At 41.8% G+C, this 18,953-nt stretch overlaps 1 protein-coding gene across 1 annotated transcript; it reads left to right on the forward strand.

Moving 5' to 3' along the window:
• The first annotated feature begins 16,167 nt into the window (after nucleotides 1-16,167).
• hoxb13a (homeobox B13a) lies at nucleotides 16,168-18,666 on the forward strand. The gene is made up of 2 exons (XM_056401886.1): nucleotides 16,168-17,140; nucleotides 17,985-18,666. Exons 1-2 carry the CDS (start codon nucleotides 16,414-16,416, stop codon nucleotides 18,230-18,232), a joined length of 975 nt encoding a protein of 324 aa, XP_056257861.1. The 5' UTR covers nucleotides 16,168-16,413; the 3' UTR covers nucleotides 18,233-18,666.
• The last annotated feature ends 287 nt before the right edge of the window (nucleotides 18,667-18,953 follow it).

Consider the following 18,953-nt stretch of genomic DNA (forward strand, 5'->3'; position numbering starts at 1 on the left):
CAGATCAGATTTCTACCAGCTGTTATTTTTACACTCTTGTTTCAGCAGTCATTCACTAACACCTGGCTTCTTATTAGAAACACATTGAATGCAGAGGGAAGAATAACTTCCCATACAGACACCTATTAGGACATATTTCTTCAAGCAGGATAAACAGCTTCATTTGTGCATACCAATGAGATTTATTTGGTGGCTTTGATTTCTTCCTCAACACCAGGGCTTTTTAGAGATGTAATGCTTTCCATTGGTTGCTGTCACACTCTGCCAAATCCTGTTATCCCAAAGGACTGGTAGTTTTGATCCAATGATCAAAGTACACAGTTATATCTGTAAAACATATGGCTATTGAATATGCTTTATCACCACGCTCTGGTGTTTTACCGTCCATACTTGAGCCGAATCTGCATGGCAATAATCACTTACTGAGAACACAGACTCTGTTCATAATTTTTCTGTTGTAGTTTTACCTCTGGTGTTATAAGATTGACCACTTTCTATCAACTTAAATCAATCTAAATTACTGACATTCTTAATTTACCTGAATGTTCTTCAACAACCCGCCAGGAAAGAGTTGTGACTTGTTGCATACTTTGAATTCTTACTGGATTTGAATTCTTTCACAATGAAAACTTACCAAATGCAAAGCAAGGTGTGGGGATGGGTTGGTGTGTTGTCAGTAAAGTTTGAATGCTCGTCAAATACCAGAAGACATTAACTTATGATGTGCAGCTCGGCTTGTTGATATCATCAATGATTCTCTCTTCAGTCTTATTTTTCCATGATTTTTCCAGCCGGAGTGGAGCTAGCTGATTAGCATGCTAACTTCAGTAGAAGAAAAGAAGTGACAGAAATAGAATCAAAAGAAGAGTTAACATTGGTGTTGCTTTCCACCAAGCATCAACCTGTTGGGGCTGAAAATGAAGCCAACATGTATTATACCCCTTTTACACTTAAATTTGTGCATATAGGCAGATTTTTCAAACCTGTTAAAAGGCCGTTGACTCCTTTCACCAGATGAGTTTGCCTTTCTGTTCAGACTGAGAGGACACAGACACACAACTGCACGGAGCATTGTCATCACATGCAGTTACAGAGCACACACACAGACCACACACACACACACACACACACACACACACACACACACACACACACACACAGATTCAAATGGCAAGCTGCCTGCTGCAATGAAGACTGTTAAAATGAATCTGCTGCGTCGCATCCATGAGTTGGTGTCACAGCCTCCATTTGAGATGCTTTGGTCTGTGATTGTACATTTTTAAAAGTTACTGAGTGCAGCCCTGAGCACAGCACACTGTCAGGTGTAGGAGGGTGTAGCTGCAGTAACAGGTGCAGGTGACAGCTCTGTTTACAGTGTTTGTGCTCGGAAATTTGTGTATTCACATCACTCAGGTGTCGTGTTTTTATCATGGAGTTGGAGCTGATAAATACCTTTGAGTTATTGGACCTGGGAGTGAATAAAAACCTGAAGTTGTTTGTTTTTTTTGTTCAGTGTAAAGACAAACAGCAAGTTTCCATAATATCTGTTTTTTTTCAGACTACAAAAAAGTATTGTCTTAGAGCTTTAAAGGTCCATATAGTATAAAGGTAGGTGGCCATGTGTTGTTTGATTATAGATCAGGTCTAGGTTCTATATTAATACTGTGAAAGTATCAGAGCCTCAGTCCACAGAGAAATGCACACAGCCTGTATTCAGACACTGAGACTTAAAACCAGCCGTCAGGACTTCTGGAAATTTGTGACGCCACTCAGAGAACAGTCAGCCAATCAGAAGAGAGGCTCAGGGCTTTCTCTCTTCTGATTGGCTCACTGACGTGTTACTAGAGCTCCAGAGGGGAGGGGACAGCCTGCATACATAGTACTGAGACATGCTGTGTGTGTGTGTGACTGAAGATTTTAATGAATTGTAATTCATTAAGGACATGTTATGAACTGATCCTCACTGATCCACTCAAGTGTTAACAGAAGAAAAGATCAATAGTCAAGTCACACGTCACACTGGCTGAATGTCAGAACGGTGTTACTGACCTCTCCAGAGCTGTCTTGTAGAGAACAATCGTCACACTGAAGCGAACAGAGCAGCTCCTTCTTATTGCACGCACCAGTTAAGACGTGCAGCTGTTCATCTTTCCTGTTTCAGCTGACTCTGCTGCAGATTATGGTGCTGCCCAGATGTGATGCACTGTTTGTTCAATAAATCTCTGGGCTTTGTGTTAAGAGGCAGTGAAAGCAGCTGCTGCTTTGAACAACAGCAGGGACAACACAACTCGTTATCTCTAAAAAATGTGGGACTATCACGAAGCAGCATTTTACAAGACGTTGGAAATGATTATCACCAGCGCTGCTGTGGTTTGCACTGTTTAGCTCTTTTCTGGCTCGTTGCATTTCTTAGTCTGTTGGAGTCTGTTGGTGTATCTCTGTTGTTCTACTGGAACAGTCTGACACCTGGGATTGGTGTTAATTTTGTTAGTGAAAACGAAAGTGCATCAGTAACGTTTCCTGTGCTGCACGTCACGTCAGGACGACATCGGCTGGCAGCACTCAGTGAGCACAGCAGCGCAGTGAGGAGTAATTTACTGGTCATCAACAAAGACAATAACAGTGATCGTAGACCTGTTGTAGAACAGCAACATCACAGTTGACCTACGACCGAATCACAGCAGTGCTGATATCCAGTATAACATCACTCCCTCTCACGTGATATTGCTTAAATAGCACCTCGCAACATTGCTACATCGCTTGCAGATGTAATGGGATTTAGTCTCACTGAAAGAAGGGTTAGGTGATGACATTTTATATTCAAAAGGTTAAAGGTCAACTTCATTGTGACATCATAAAGTTCTGCTAAAACACTGGCTATTATTCAACGCTGTAACTCAGGAAGGAGAGACTGTGACCATATTTTTGGGCGGTGGAGGGACACAACCATGACGTGGTAATTCTTATCTTTTTTCTGGACAATTTCTGATTGACATATTGTGCAAGAGTGGGATTGCATTGGATTTGCTAATGTTGTTCCAACTTTCCAGAATTATTTATTTGAACACAGTTTGCTGAACTCTGACTAAAATGTTCATTCTTGGTCTATAATAAAACTAGACTAAAATGTTTATTTGTGCCCGTCTGTCTGCCTGTCTGCCTGTCTGCCTGTCTGTCTGCCTGTCTGTCTGTCTGTCTGTTTGTCTGCCTGTCTGTCTGCCTGTCTGTTTGTCTGCCTGTCTGCCTGTCTGTTTATCTGCCTGTCTGCCTGTCTGTCTGCCTGTCCGTCTGTCTGCCTGTCTGTCTGCCTGTCTGTTTGTCTGCCTGTCTGCCTGTCTGTCTGCCTGTCTGTCTGTCTGCCTGTAGCATCACAACTGTGTAAGATACCACGTGAGTAGCTGAGATCAAAATGGAGACTGAGTTCAAAGGTGGGTGTGGACCGACTCATGGGTCTGACGGTCTGATGCGAGTCTAATTCCTTGTATGTTTAAACAAACTTGACCAATAAAACTGATTCTGATTCTGAGTTCTTCCACATTCATTTAACTTTCTTACAACAACCAAAAATCTGAAAATAAGCCTCATCCAGTTATGGTCAGTTCATTCTACTGCAGTAGTTTTTTTATTTCAACCTAGCGACAGTGCACAATGCCAAGCAGTATCTATGTAGATAGGTAATATGGATGGATATAAGTAGAATATATAGATAAGATAGAAATAGTCAGTTCTGATACTACAGGCTGACCTGAGCTAGTCTGAGGCTTCCTGGAAAACAAAAGGAGATTTCAACTTTGACATGAGTTTCAATTTCTAAACAAAATCTGTTCATTACAGTGATGTTATTGAGTGACTATCTGATCACAGGGCAGCAGTCTGTCAGGTTCTATACACAGTGTTTGATTTTGAGAGGCTGAAATTAATGCCTGACATTTACTGTTGATGTTATTGATCAATTGAACAGTTTCTCCCAGAATCCATCAGGACAGGTCTCCACGAGAAGAAGAAATGTGTGTAAACCAAACTGCATTGACAGCTCTTCAACAGCGTAATTGTGTCTTCAGTGGGTGATTGTTATAAATCCAGAAGAAAGTCAGATGTCTCTGTTAGAGCTTTTCATGTGATGATCACCTGAGCTGCACACTGAGGTACAAGGCTCCCTCCTATTGGCCACTGAGGGAACAGAACATCACACAGAAAGACCTGCCATCACAGACCTGAATGAACAAAGGTCCAGTCAGAATTATTTTTATATAGCCCAATATCACAAGCTTGTATCAAGGGGCTTAACAATCTGTACAGCATTACAACACCCTCTGTCCTCAGACCCTCAAATCAAGCTAGGAAAAACTTCCCAAAATAAAACCCCCTCTATTCTGAAAAATGGAAGAGCCACAGAGGAGGATTCCCTCCTCCAGGACGGATATTTTGTAGACCTCAGCGTGACAACATTATAGACTGTAAAAAATTAATGAACAATATGATCTGGAAGGATATTGAGCAACTTTCAGGTTTCAGCTGCAGCTGATTGGACCTGAGCCACACAACCTCGTCTCCACCATGAAGCCCTGGACAGAGGACAGACTCCACCAACACACAGGAGGGAAAACCAAGTACGTCATTATCACATGTAGGAGGAAACAATCACGCAGAAGGAGAGAGTTAACGGATATCCTGTCTGTTCACAGAAAAATACTTGAATACCCTAAAAACAGTTGACAGTTTCAACTGTAAAATCAGGATCTGAATACTTGACAGGTTTTTTATTTAAATATGTTTGACAGCATCACCAGAAAGAAAAGAATTACAACAAGCCACCCTCTGTATGTTGGCTTAAAAAAAGAAACATTTATTTATTCATATTAATCCACTGAAGAGATTTGGCTGACTTCAGAGACAGTGAGCAGCAGATTCAATTCCTACACGGAAATAAATTTAATGAATTAAAAAAAACCCTATAAATACATCAGCATGCTATAGAGAAACTTAAAGTAAGAAGTTAACAAGAACAAAAGATGCACAATGCTACAGATGTAAGAAACCTGTTTCTCATAATTATAGTTCATCCAGGGTCCTTTTTCCAAAATTAGCAATCAATAAATAAGATTGAAAAAAGTAGCATGATATGAAATATATATTTTATACAGTATAATACCACATGAGCTGCAGGATTTCCACCTTGATGCATTTTGTTCCTTCACTTAAATATATCCCATCATTTGATCTCTAAGGTGAACAGGTTTCGGAGTTTGGAGTTTGTTGCCAAATGGTCAACAAGTTCTAAACTGTGATACTGATACCTGACATTTTACCTGGAGATGTTTATAACAGAAGACAGGAGCCAGAGGTGACCACAGCTGGTTCAGTCAGAGCCACGTCAACAAAATAAATCACATTCTTAGATCTATATCTCTACTTTTCCTCTATTTCTTGATTTCTGTTTTGTTATTTCATTGTCAGTATTTCTAAATAGGTTCAGTTATTCTTGTCTTTCTTTCTTGGCTGCAAATGATTGTTTTACTTATCAAGTAATCTGCTGATTACTATAAAGTCCGTTTTATTCAGCTGGTTTACAAAGTCCTCAGATGCTTTGTTTTGGAAACCACCAGTCAAAAAACCCAAGATATTCAGGTTAGTATCAGAGAAAACCGAAGACAACCTGAAAATATTCACATATGCGAAACTGGAGACAATTTTACACATTTTTGCTTTTAAATTATTCAAATAATTATAGACAGTTGCAATTGAATTTTGTATCAATCATCTAATCAAGCAAATTGGTTCAGCTCCACGCTTTGTTAATGTACAGCTCTTTACAATATTGCTACTGGATTGTTTCTACTGTCACTAAAATAAATATTCCTCAGTCAGAGAGCAGCAGACTCAGGCTCACTGTGATGAACTGTTTTAAAAACTCCAGCTGTTTGTTCACTGTGCACATGGGACATCATCAGATTAGTTCAGTTGTCTTGTTCATCACAGCGAGATAAGCATTTAAACTACATATTTAAATATGTTCAATAAATTTCAGTGATGACACAGCAGAGATTTTACAGAAAGTTTTCTCAGATTTCATGTGAGTAATCAGACCTACTGAATAAATATAGAACAGCAACTGACCGTTGAACTAATGCACGGCTCTGTTACAGGCCGGCCTGTCAGCAGGGCCGCTCCATGTCTGCTGGATCTGATTCTTCATTTTATTGAAAAAAAACAAAGAAAAAACTCTGGGCACTACTCTCGCTCTCTGTCTCTCTCTCTCTCTCTCTCTCTCTCTCTCTCTCTGTCACACTCACACACACATGCACGCACACACAGCCACTCTCCTCTTGTTAAATGCTCAACAAGGTCAAGTTCAAGGACACAAGACACAATGAATGCTGCTGTGTAACACTCTGTATTATAACCACACATGTAACTAATTATCTGTGTGTAAATAATGTCAGTTATGACATTTGCGTGGAGAACTGGCAGACTAGTTTAAATGAATATTAACATACAGAACACCTTTTTATGATACAATAAAATAATTACATGTCACCTACACTCACCTGTTATACATCACAATAATCAAACCTATTAAACAAATCAAATGAGTTAAATAACATTTTCTTAGTTCCAATTAAAATGTGCTTAGAAAGATTTAATTCACCAGCAGACTTTAATCAAACAATAAGACAGTGTTCGTATCATCACAATGTGGTTCCACTTAAAACATATCGAGCCCACTCTTCCCTCTGCTAACTGGTAATAACTGGAGACCGGAGAAGTGGTCAGATCTATTTATTCACTGTTCACTGTAATCAGACTTTCAAGTAATTACTGCAGAATTAGCACTAGGTAGAATATCATATTATCATTACCTGCACCAAGGAGGTCATGTTTTCATCTGTGTGTGTTTGTTTGTTTGTTTCTCAGCAGGATTACACAAAAACTATATGCACCAAACTTGGTGGAGAGATCATTTACATTTTTTCTCTCTGAGGTCTGATGTATGTTGTTTGACATGTTGGCTCAGATTTATTTGTGTCTCGACAGGCAGCTTCTCATCAGCCAGCTGATTTATCCGTTTGTTCTTGTTCTGTCTTCATGCAGTTACTCTCTTCTGACCATCATTTACTGAGTCTCCTCAGAGGAAGTAGAGCAAATGGTCACTAACTTTTTAAGTAATCAGTGGTCAGCAGCAAGCATTAGGGACAACAACCTTTCAGCCCAAATCTATAACTTTGTATGAGCGAGAGTGAGACCAGACTTCAGTCGTTTATTTACTACCTGGAGCGGAACAGATTTAAAACCTGGACCTGCAGAGATCATATAGTCCATATATAAAATGGGTCTCCATGTTCAGTGGAGCAAGTGACAATGATGGTGATGAAGCCAAGATCCTAACCAGGCAGAGCAGACATCTGCCCTGATAGCAGGGACTCTTGCCCCAAAAGCCTCAGATTCACTTTTACCCTATTTACACCTGGCATTAAAAAGTGTTTTGGGAGATCGGATTCCAATCAGAGAGAGCTTGACCACATCAAAGGTGTGAATGCTCCAAAGACACAGTGAGGATGGATTGTGATCTGATCGACCAAACCACCTCTGTGGGGTCAGGGACACACTGAACAGAAGTGTAAATGCAATTCAGCGTCGTCAGTCCACAACATCTACGTGGGCGGAAATACGTTATCTAAATGATCGAAGTAGCAGCTCGGTATCTAGCAGCCATTAGCCAGTAAACACAACTATGGACGTCATTCGAGACACTCGTAGACGAAGACTCTTCCCCCGCTTTCAAAGGCAAGCATGCACAATAACACAGCATCTTTTTTGTTGCTTATTGTTTTTTGAGTGAAAAGAGTGAATCCATTGACTGGAACTTGCATCACCTGTATCTTTGCTTGCATATGTGCAGCTCTCCATGTGAACAAACACAACCAGTGGTGTTCTTTCAGGACAAGCAAGGAGAGCAGCGCTTGACCAGTTAAAGTTATAAGAACGATACTGAAGTCCAATATCTCTCCTTACATACCATTTGTGGCCTGATTCTGCCAGGTGTCAGATATGGCTGCAGGCACAGGAATAATGAGGTATGGAGCTGAATGAGAGGCTGGCAGGTTGCTGAATAGAGGCACAGCATACAGGTTTACATGGTGACCTTTTCACCCTCATGCTCACTCAAAGCCCACAAGCTCAGGTTCAAACATTATACAGCAAATAAAATCAGGAAATGATGAAATGAAGCTGAAAAACTCATATGACCGAAGTGAGATGTTTCTTATATGGACTTGAAAACAGTGAAGTGAAACCACACAAATGTTAAAGCTCCATCGAGTGTTACACAGTCATGATCTGCTCCTCAGTCCAGCATCTGCCCACCCTGGACTTTTTTCCTTGTCGCCTCACCCACCTGCTCACCTGTTTCTTATCTGCAATCACCTGAGCCGCCCGCCCACTCACACACCTGTTCCTAGTTTTCTCATCAGCCTCGTCACTATTTAAACCTGCCTTAGTCGCCAGCTCCTTGTGGGATTGTCTGTTGCATGTTGGTTGAGGCGGTCCTGCGGTCCTGCCTGTAAGCCTTATTTCATACATTAAAGATACTTCACTGCATCCTACTGTCTTTTAGTTTGCATTTGGCTCCTCCCTGCCTGTGCTGTTATCAGCAGTTTGAAACATATACTGTGCTTTATATATATTGTGATTTATATTATAATTTAATTTTTTTTTTTTAGCTTTCAACCACATCTCATGGTCTTCCTCAGTGGCTTTTGTTTGCTCAGTTGTCATGGAAATGGCTCAGTTGTCATTATATGACCTATATGGAAAAACTGACAATTGCCCAGTGCTGAAAAAGAACTTTGGATGTAATTGAAAGCACCAGAGGACACTGAGTTTTTAAAGTTTTACATTTTACCTTGATATTAAATCACAGTGGAGATACCAGTTTTTACCATAAATGAAAAACTCTGCGTGTGAGGCTTAGCTTTGTAATGCGTTTAAGTTATTCATCGGATATCAGATATATATTTGAACTTTAATGAAACTTCACTATACAAACAGCAGCCCATGTTCGTCAGACTTACGAGGTCAAAGGTCATTTAGCCACAGCTCAGTCTGGTTTGTCTGTTGAGACCGAATGTATGGACTGAGAAGCTACAAATGAATTGCTCATGGGGGATAAATAAAGTCGTCTGAACCGAACTGAACTGATCAGCATATAAACAGAGACTAATTACAGTCATGTTAATGATCAACCTTCATCTGAAAATGTAAATCGTTTTTGTAAATGTAAAGGAAATGTGTTTGTGTGCTGTATCACACCCTGGGTTTAAGATGGCTACAGATTTGTATGTTTGTCAAACAGCTCTAATGTTAACATTGGCCGTCTATTTGGGTTTAATGCATTTGGTCAACGTTGTGCTAAAAAGATCCACAGTTTGACACCGACTGATTTTCCTCTCACTTAAAATCAGCCTAGTTTTCCCCTGTGAACATGCTCTGCTAACAAACCACCCATGTAGCCTCCTGCTGCTTTTCTCTCTCACTAAAATCCCAGTGGTTTACAGTTTGAATCAATTTCCACATGAAGTCTAAATATTCAGAATCAATTCTACAGTAAATGCATCACACTTAGGAAGTAAGGTTCTCTCTAATGCTCTTTTGCAAAGATTTTATAAAAGAAAAATATATTTTTTTCAAATATAAAACACTGTATTGGTGACATCTTGCCCTTCTGTACAGGTTGCTTGGTGTACTTGAGTTTTAATAACCAGACAGCTGTCACATCAGGTTTTAGTGTCAGTCCTTAAACTGAGAGAGCGACGATTCTTACCAGAGTGGACTGAACAATCACACAGGGAGAAACCCATCACCGAGGCACAGAGATCATTTAAATGCAAAAATACAAATTGCCGCAATGGGGAAGCACAACTGTGCTACTGACCCAGTATTTCTAATGTGTTGTTTGTTTTCATGTCACTATTTTAAAAAATGTTTCTACAACCTTTGACAGGATCTTCTATAGAAACTATCAGTAGATTTAAAAATGTCACAGAACTTTCTGACTTTATTTTGAAGCTTTAGAGAGAAATACTAGGAACTGAATTGAATGTGGAGCTTGTAAGGAAATGCTGGTGTATAAGTATCTGATGGTAATATTTTATGTGTACAACATGCAGTTGGCTGCAAAGGTCTGAGGAAGAAACTCACGCGCAGCTTACTCTGGACAGGGACTGACTGTGAGTGTGTTTATCAAAGTGGATCAGAACATGTGCTTATGGTTGACACTGAAAATTTGAAAGTTATTCAGTAATAACGTATTAGTGAAATAGTCCGCTGGGCTGTAGATGGATGAGACTAACATTGATAACCAGACGGACATGAAACTAGACGCAGACATGTGTGTTTCCTCCGCGGTGCGGTCCTCACAGACTCTGCTGTATCTGGCGCACAAACTTCATGTATCACAGTCAGTCATAGTTCAACATGTTAAAGTGCAGGAGGAGATTGAAAGCTTGATGCCAACTTTTGCATCGCTTGTCATGTCAGTCGATCATCTGACGCTTCAGATTCAGATTGTCCTTCTTAATGACCCAATAACGCACGATCTCATCCAGCTTATTAGATGTAGGCCGCATTTCCTCTTATCTGCCTGGTTTGTTTACATCCAGTCTATGTGAAATGAAAAATGAAGTACCTGTGTCTCGTCATTTAAGATATTTAAGTTTGTTCCCATCTCTGATAGTGTTACCTGGATTAGATCCTTCCTCTGCCGCTGAGCTCTGCGTCTTATTCTGGCCTTTCAGGCATTTTGCAGACTAATGAAGGTGAATCAGTATTTTGATCACGATGGACACGAACAGAGGTATAGCTTTATTAATTTAGCATGCACTGGGCAGCTGTGTAAGATATACATATATTTAGGAAAAATCAGAAGAACTATAATTTGTCGCGTCAGACTCGGTATGAGGAAAAAAATCCACCCACAGTTGGATCGCAAACAAAAAAGTGATCAGAACATCCATTTTTTTTCATGGGCAATTTATCTATTTATTTTATATGAATATTTATTTTAAATTAATTATTTTTACTTTCCTGCAGTAAGTGTTGATGACAGTTCTGCTTCAGACTCGCTGATCTCAAGGCCTCAACATGAAGGTGAAGAAACAGCCGCAGTTCAGCGTGTTTGTTTTTTCATTATGTTTGTATTTTTTACTCTTGTGTATTTCAAGTTTCTTCTTACATTATTAAACTTCAGATTGTTCTTATGTTCGCCAATCAACTGTGTGTTTTTTTGCGAAGCGCACTTCTTTCAAATCGCCCCTTGAACAATTCGGTTTAATTGAAGTGAATTTGATTGAACATGTGACGCTGAAAGTGTGATAAATAAATCACACAAATAAATAGCGAATAAACACAAATCTTGTTTGACGATTCCCGATCAGCGACGGAGATTTGAAGACGAGATTTTCTGAAAATGAGACTTTTGTATAAGTGACTATGGGAATAAAATCATGAGCCTGAGCCGCGCTGTGTTACAGGCCACAGGAACAACAGGAAGAACTGTCACCAGACCAGGTCCAGAACGAACCAGTGAAGCATTGTGCTCCAGTTTAACATGACAATGCGCTTCATTGCTGTCAGTCTGTGCTATTTTTCATGTATGATTTTTTTTTTGCATGTATGAACAGTTATTATTATGTAAAAAATGTGGTCATGTGTTTTGCATGTAATATACTGCACTCTTACATTGCAGTTTCTTTTTTTTATGTGACCATTTTATTTTATTTTTACTGGACGCAAAACAAATGAGTTTCTTGGTCATCGTGTCAATCATCAGTCCACACATACATACTGTACATGTGTTGATATATGTATTATTAACATTCAATAATCTGTTTATGTACATTTCTGCAGTAATTAAAAAAGCTCCTCCAGTTCTTCTATCTCTCCCTCCTCCCTCACTGTCCATCCTCTCATAGCCCCCACCCTTCCCGCTTTATGATTACATGAGCATATCTTACTGACGGTATGTATTAATGCAATCTCAAACATTTCACAATCTAAGTCGAGTGTAAATAAAGTTTCTCCACTGTAAGCAAGTCATTAACTGTGGTTTCCATGGCAGCGTTAATGACAAAATACGTTCAAAGACGATGAGAAATATGAACTCTGTGGAGGCGTTTCCACCTCAGTGAGCAGCTGTCAGACCTAAAAGTTATTTCTCTCACATAGATATAGAAAAGAGTAATTGTCAGATACTGAAATTTAATATTAGATGGTTTGAAAACTAATATCGAGACGAGACAGAAATGATTTCATCCACTAATTCGTTTTAAGATTGTACATGTAGACTAATTCAATAAAACATTGTCATGTCAAAAAGACAAATCCTTCCAAAATCTTTCCCGTCAGGCACCTGCGGTCAATAAACCACAACTGGGCCTGAACTTCAGTCTTTCCCTGCTTCCCCCTGATGAGACGCTTATAGCGGCAGCCACATGCTAGAAAATGCAAAGATGCTGCTTTTTAACTGATCACCGTGTTGATCATTTGTTGACGTACACACAATACTCTTATTTTGAAGGGAAATGAAGGCTTGTTGGACTGTTGTTAAGTTTCCTTCAGACAGATGAGTCTCTCTCTCTTCTGGTTAATGATTGACTGAGTGAGCAGCAGTCCGGGTGTTTGTCTTTATGCCGGCTGTACTGGTTATACTGGTTATACTGGACCATGCCGGTGCCCATCACAGAGACAGCATGGCGTCTTCTGTATTATCTGCAATGTAACACACACACACACACACACACACACACACACACACACACACACACACACAAATAAACAGAAGAAGCTTCAAGGTGTGCTGCAGTGGCCTTGAACTTGAGCTCATTTCATCTGTCTGTGCCTCTGTCTGCACCCCCCCCCCCTCCCTTTCCAAGTTGAACTTGACCTTGACCCTCAGGGGCCAGGCTGACCCCCCCCCCCCCCCCCCCCCCCCACGCAGGCCGGCAGACCACACCATGGGAGAGAGACTGACTGTCTGGGTGATTTGCGTGCGTGCTGGGTGCGTGTGTGTGTTCAGGCTGTTTCTGAACTTCAGAGTGAGTTTTTTTTTTTTAAAACAAGCGGCCAGTTGCTGTGAATGTGAAATAACGATCAGCTGCTGTGATCTAATTGAAAGGAGAAATATAATTCATCAGACCAGAACTCTGCAGCTTCACGGCGCCATTAATGCTGTTGATTCAAACAGCTGATTCTTCTTTTCTGTTGTCTGAGCTCAGCTGCTCCATGTGTTGACGCACCGTTTTTTTTTCTAAACTCAGCAAAACAGTATTATTTTTATTTTTTTATTATTATTATTTAACTTGAACTTGGAAATTCTTTCTTGATGTTGGAAGCAGTAGATTGACAAAGATCCCCGGTAGAAGAAATTCAAGCATAAGGAAAGTGGGGAAAATGTAATAAGAAATAAAATAAGAATAGAAACAGAATCGAAACTAAATAAGATAAGATAATAATACTATATACAATAACAATATACAATGTATGCGATAACACTAACCCTAAATAAAATGAACTGAAGGGAGAAAAACTCAGCGTCTATTGACGGAGGCTCTTTCTGAAGCTTTCAACTGCATCTCACGGTATTCATCACCAACTGGAGTTAGCAAACTCCATTCAAAAAGCGGAACGTCAGTTAATATTTTATTCTTTTTATTCCTTCTTTGTTTTTCCTGTTGATCTTGTTTATTTTATTGTTCTATCATCTATTTATTTTGAAGGGACATTTACCCTGACTTCCCCTTAGAAACCACATACATTAAACAGACGGCTCCTCCTTTACATTCAATCATTCTTCATAGTCAGAATATGTCAATTTAAAGCTTTAAATTCAGATTGCTTTGCTACTTTTGGATTCAAAAACATTTCATATAATGCTTTATACTTAAATGCGTTTTTATTTGACATTTCTTTACTTAAAGAAGACTTTGCCGCCATCACTCCGACATGCTCTGTCATTAGTTCAGTCTCCACCACAGCTCAGACCAGCGGCTGATGAAGGTTTCTCTCCCCTCACTGCATGTTCCTGAGTGACACCTACACGCGGTGGAAGTAACACGCAGAGAAGACAGACACATCCTCACTGCTGCCCGCAGCCTCCACCTCCATCAGCCGGAGAAGCTTCACACCTGCTTCTGCTGCCAGTGAATAATACTGAAGGCTGCTCTTAACATGAGGTCTAACGCAAAACCATAGTGTATTGTTCGTCATTCATCCTGCCGTACACACAGAGATACGACCCCAAAAAGAAAGCAACAGCAGCAGATCAAATCCTGATGCAGAAACCGAAAATAAAATCCAGTCAAATCAGACAAAATATAATTATATCTTAGAAGGGCGACTCAGTTGTTGCCTCTTCGGCCCTGCTACACCCACAGGAAGTGTATTACAAGCTCGTGTTGCTGTTGGCAAGTCTCTCCAGCCACATAGATTAGCCACTCATTATCTCGAGGTATCCACAGAAACCACATGCGTAAAATAATGTTTGTAATGTCTAAAAAATCTGTGCAAAAATAATGCTAAATCTACAAGTTCTTAATTGGAATAATTGGAGAAGTTTGACGCATCACAGATGCTCTTCTTCTGTACAGATGACCTGCAGTGAAGAGAGAACAGAATGCAGGCCTCGTTACCAACAACAGCACATTATTATTACAACAACCCTCTGGGTCCTGTTTGCAGGGAGATAACTTATTTGAACGCTCGATATTTTTTTTCCCTTTCGAGAAGCTTTACGCATAAAACCACACACTCCTCGTTGTTTTAACGGTGTGTAGAAAGTGACAGTCCATCCATTTAGGTGCATTGTGCCGCAGCGTGTGGAAACAAGTGTGGAAGAGTTCAACCTAAACCTATACCTTAGATGGCTCTGTAAATCTAAAACCATCAGCAGCCAGTCAAATTACTACGCAAATAAGGCCGCTCAGAAGAAGTGCCGTGAAGACCTCTCTGGATCCGTGTTTCTGGAACCTTCAGACCTCCACCCCCCCACCCCCACTATAAACCCAATTTACGCTTCCTTCAGTCAGGTGGTGTGAGAACAGACAGACGAAAAGCACACATAAATTCAGTCTGACAAATGTCCAAGCGGGTGCAATTATTTTAATAATCAAATGTTTCTTTTTGGAAACTGGAACTACTCTCGGTACGTTATGATTTTTTAATACTTTTATTACAGCGATAAACTTTGTTTTCATACATTTGGCAATGCCGATTATTAGTCTTTAAATATGTCCATAACTGTGTGTAATAGTGAGCATTTTATTTTGGAGCTCAAGTAATTACAGCCAAGAGTCAAACAATTCAACATTTGAACAACGAAATTTCGTTCATTCCTTTTTTCGCTTTTATTTTCATCATATTCACAGACAGTACCTGCGCGTGCTGCCTGTTTATTCACACTCAGTGTAGTGGAGCCGAGATTTAATCACACATGAATCATATAAAGGGCCGCTGGTTCAGGTATCGCTCGTTCATTGTAAGAAATGGTTGTTTGATTTGCCTTTGATGCGTTGCAGACCACACACACACACACGCGCTCCCCGCTGCCTCCACCAATATCACAATAAACAATAAAACAAAGGACGAGCCTTCTCTGGAGTCTGATTCTCTAACATGAGTCTACGTCCACAGATCTACCGCCTCAGTCAGTGCGAGAGTGTGAACTGACTCCACGGCACACATCACCGTTTGCATATGCGCGCGTTCCCCGTGCGTCTTTACGCACAACACAAAACATCATCTGTTAAAGTCATTTATTTTTTGTATCTGGAATCACAAAGATAATGTTACTCTTTGTGGCAACCGCAGCAGATCTGAGACTCCTTTGACATGATGCAGCTGCACGAAGCAAAGCAGCACATTCAGGAAGCTGAATCCACTCTGCTCATGCTCCTCTCGTGCCACAGCTCGAGCCTCATAAAAATATTTTCTCTTTGACTGACAATCCCCAACAAGTCTCTTCTTCTCCGTCTTTTTTCTCTTGTCCCATCACGTGACGCCCCGGTCCCATCCAATAGACAGGCGCCCTCCCTCTTCTCCTGGTCCTGGGGGCTTGTTGCGTCAAGGTTGCGGCTGGGATGTAACTGGGGGTCCAGCCGGTTGCCTGGAGTCTTTGCCTGCGAGCGAGCGCCGTCACTGAATGGTGCAGCAAGTCAATGCACGCGTGCCACGACAGTGCGTGTGACTGTAGATGTGAATTACCTGAGCTGTGTATGTGGGCAGGAGAGCCAGCGGTGACAGAAGAAGAAATAGGCTCCAGTTCACCTCATTCAGCCAATGTAGCAGCTTAGCGCACAGGACCGGACAAAGTCTGAGAGGAAACGGCGACGAACGGAGACCAGACCGGGAAAAGTAGAGCCTATGACAGCCTCCCTGGTCCTAAACCCTCGCTGGCCAGCGGAAACGGTAATGTTTGTGTATGATAACAACCTGGACGACCTGAACAAGAACATGGAGGGGCTGGTGGGAAGCGGCAACTTCGCTGCGGCCACAGCAGCCAGCCAGTGTCGCAACATTATGGCGCACTCGGCGGCCGCCGCCGCTCTGGGCGGCCACCCGTCCGGCCTGGTGCACTCTTCAGCCGGCTACTCAACAGTAGACGTGTCCGCGCCAGGCTCCAGCGAGACCGGCGCGTCTTCGGGGAAGCAGTGCGCAGCCGGACCTTGTCCGGCGGCCGGCGTGCCTCACCAGAGCTCCTCCGCTCCCACCGCGTTACCTTACAGCTACTTTGGTAACGGCTATTACCCATGCAGGATGGGGCGGGGTTCTCTCAAGTCATGCACCCAGGCAGCCGGAGCCGCGCTCAGCTCGCAGTACATGGACACGACAGTGAGCACTGACGAATACCCGAACCATCGTGCCAAGGAGTTCGCCTTTTATCACGGCTACCCGAGCCCGTACCAGTCCATGGCCAGCTACCTGGACGTCTCGGTGGTCCAGTCGCTGGGCACCGGTGAGCCGCGCCATGAAACCCTGCTCCCCATGGACAGCTACCAACCCTGGGCTCTGACCAACGGCTGGGGGGGACAGATGTACTGCTCCAAGGACCAGGGGCAGGCCGGGCACCTCTGGAAGTCCGCTCTGGCTGGTAATACATCGCTGTTTATTCTCCTTTAAAACCATCTCTGTCCAGTGGAGGCATTTAAATGAATGAAGAATGATGTAGGCTATAAGCCTCGAGCTACAGTGACATATTTTATTAGGAACAAATTATAGACTTTCATTTTAATCCGACTTTGAAGCTGATTTAATTTCTCTGGTAATTAAATTCAGTCATCATAAATTCGGACTGCAGCTGCATACATACTAACATGGCGAGTGTTTTTCTGCATGCAGCATCACTTGAATGGGGAGGCGGTCTCAGCTGCTTCATGCTCGACGAGGCCATTAATTAAGCAAAAGGTCAGGTGTTCCTGGTGCTGAGTGACCCATCTAGTTAATCTGATAATAAGCTAATATTCAGGTGACTGATGCTCAAGGTGTTAACATTGCGATACTATAATGATCAGCACATCGATCTGGGTTTTAATTAGTGTTTTTTATAACAGCTGACTTCTGATCAGCCTGAATTTACACTCAGGTCAACTGAGGCAATAATTGTAAAGACAATATAATGAGCCTGAGGTTTCTACACTGAGTATTGTCCATTTGCATGTGGATGCATAAACATATAGCTACATTATAATCACAGACACAGAGTGCAGCTCAGCCTCATGGTGCTGCTTGCAGACCGCAGACATCCACCATGTTGGTTGTGTATGTCTCAGGTCCAGTCCTCGTTCTCATTTAAGGCGCAGACGTTAAACTCAACACAGCGCCGCTTTTGTCTTGAAACCCAGGAGTGTGTGGAGTGTGTAAATATGTCCCGGTGTGTGCAGCCTCGTCCTCAGACCGCCTGTCTGTCCTCTTCTCTTTGTCCGCTTTCCAAACAGATGTGGTGGCACATCAGCACGACAGCTCGCCTTTCCGCCGCGGCAGGAAGAAACGGATACCGTACACCAAGGTGCAGCTCAAGGAGCTGGAGAAAGAGTACGCCGCCAACAAATTCATTACCAAGGACAAGAGGAGGAAGATCTCGGCCGTGACCAACCTGTCGGAGCGGCAGATCACCATCTGGTTCCAGAACAGGAGGGTGAAAGAGAAGAAGTTCGTGGCCAAAGTGAAGACCAGTGCGCCGTAGCATGTAAAGTTCCTGTTGTCTGGACGATTTTACTGAAGGGACTGGGCGCATCTGCCTGCTGTTGAAAATGAACTAAGTGAAAAGACAAAAAAATTGTGGGAAAAAAAAAGAAACGACGTGGTTCTCGTGGAAGACTTGGGACTGCGCGTGCCCGTGTGCGTCAAAACATGGAAGAAAAAAGACAAAGAAAAAGGACAAAGGATAAAAATAAAGAAAAGAAGCAAGGCCCTCTGATAAACCTTCTTCTCAGAGGCATCCTGTAAATCCAGCAGCTCCCTGCCTGCTTTAATGTAACTGTCTGTCTACTGTTTGTGTTTTATTGTTTGTCAGTGCTGTGCGTGATCAGTAGCCAATAGCTGAAACACACTATTATGCTGTCCATATTGTTTATAACGCTTGTAAACCAGTAATCAAAGATAGTGCGGCACTTAATAAATTCTTTTAATCCCGATATAGTCTTAGCTCTTTTATCAATCAATCAGTATGAAAACTGAAAAGGGTGCGTTCACGCTCCTTCAGAAAACTACGCGCGTAAAAGTTGCAAGCAAATCCGCATTTGACTCATATCAAAGGCTGAAAGCTGATATCCGCCAACTGCACAAACAGCGGAGGAATCCTGATGAACAGTGTTTATGAGACCGTGAACTCATATTTGGGTCTGGCCTCCCTGCTATCCGTATCCTCCTGTCATTTCACAGGCCTGTATAGACCCGTGTGAACA

This window comes from Seriola aureovittata, chromosome 17 (assembly GCF_021018895.1).
Source record: "Seriola aureovittata isolate HTS-2021-v1 ecotype China chromosome 17, ASM2101889v1, whole genome shotgun sequence".
NCBI classification, from domain to species: Eukaryota; Metazoa; Chordata; class Actinopteri; order Carangiformes; family Carangidae; genus Seriola; species Seriola aureovittata.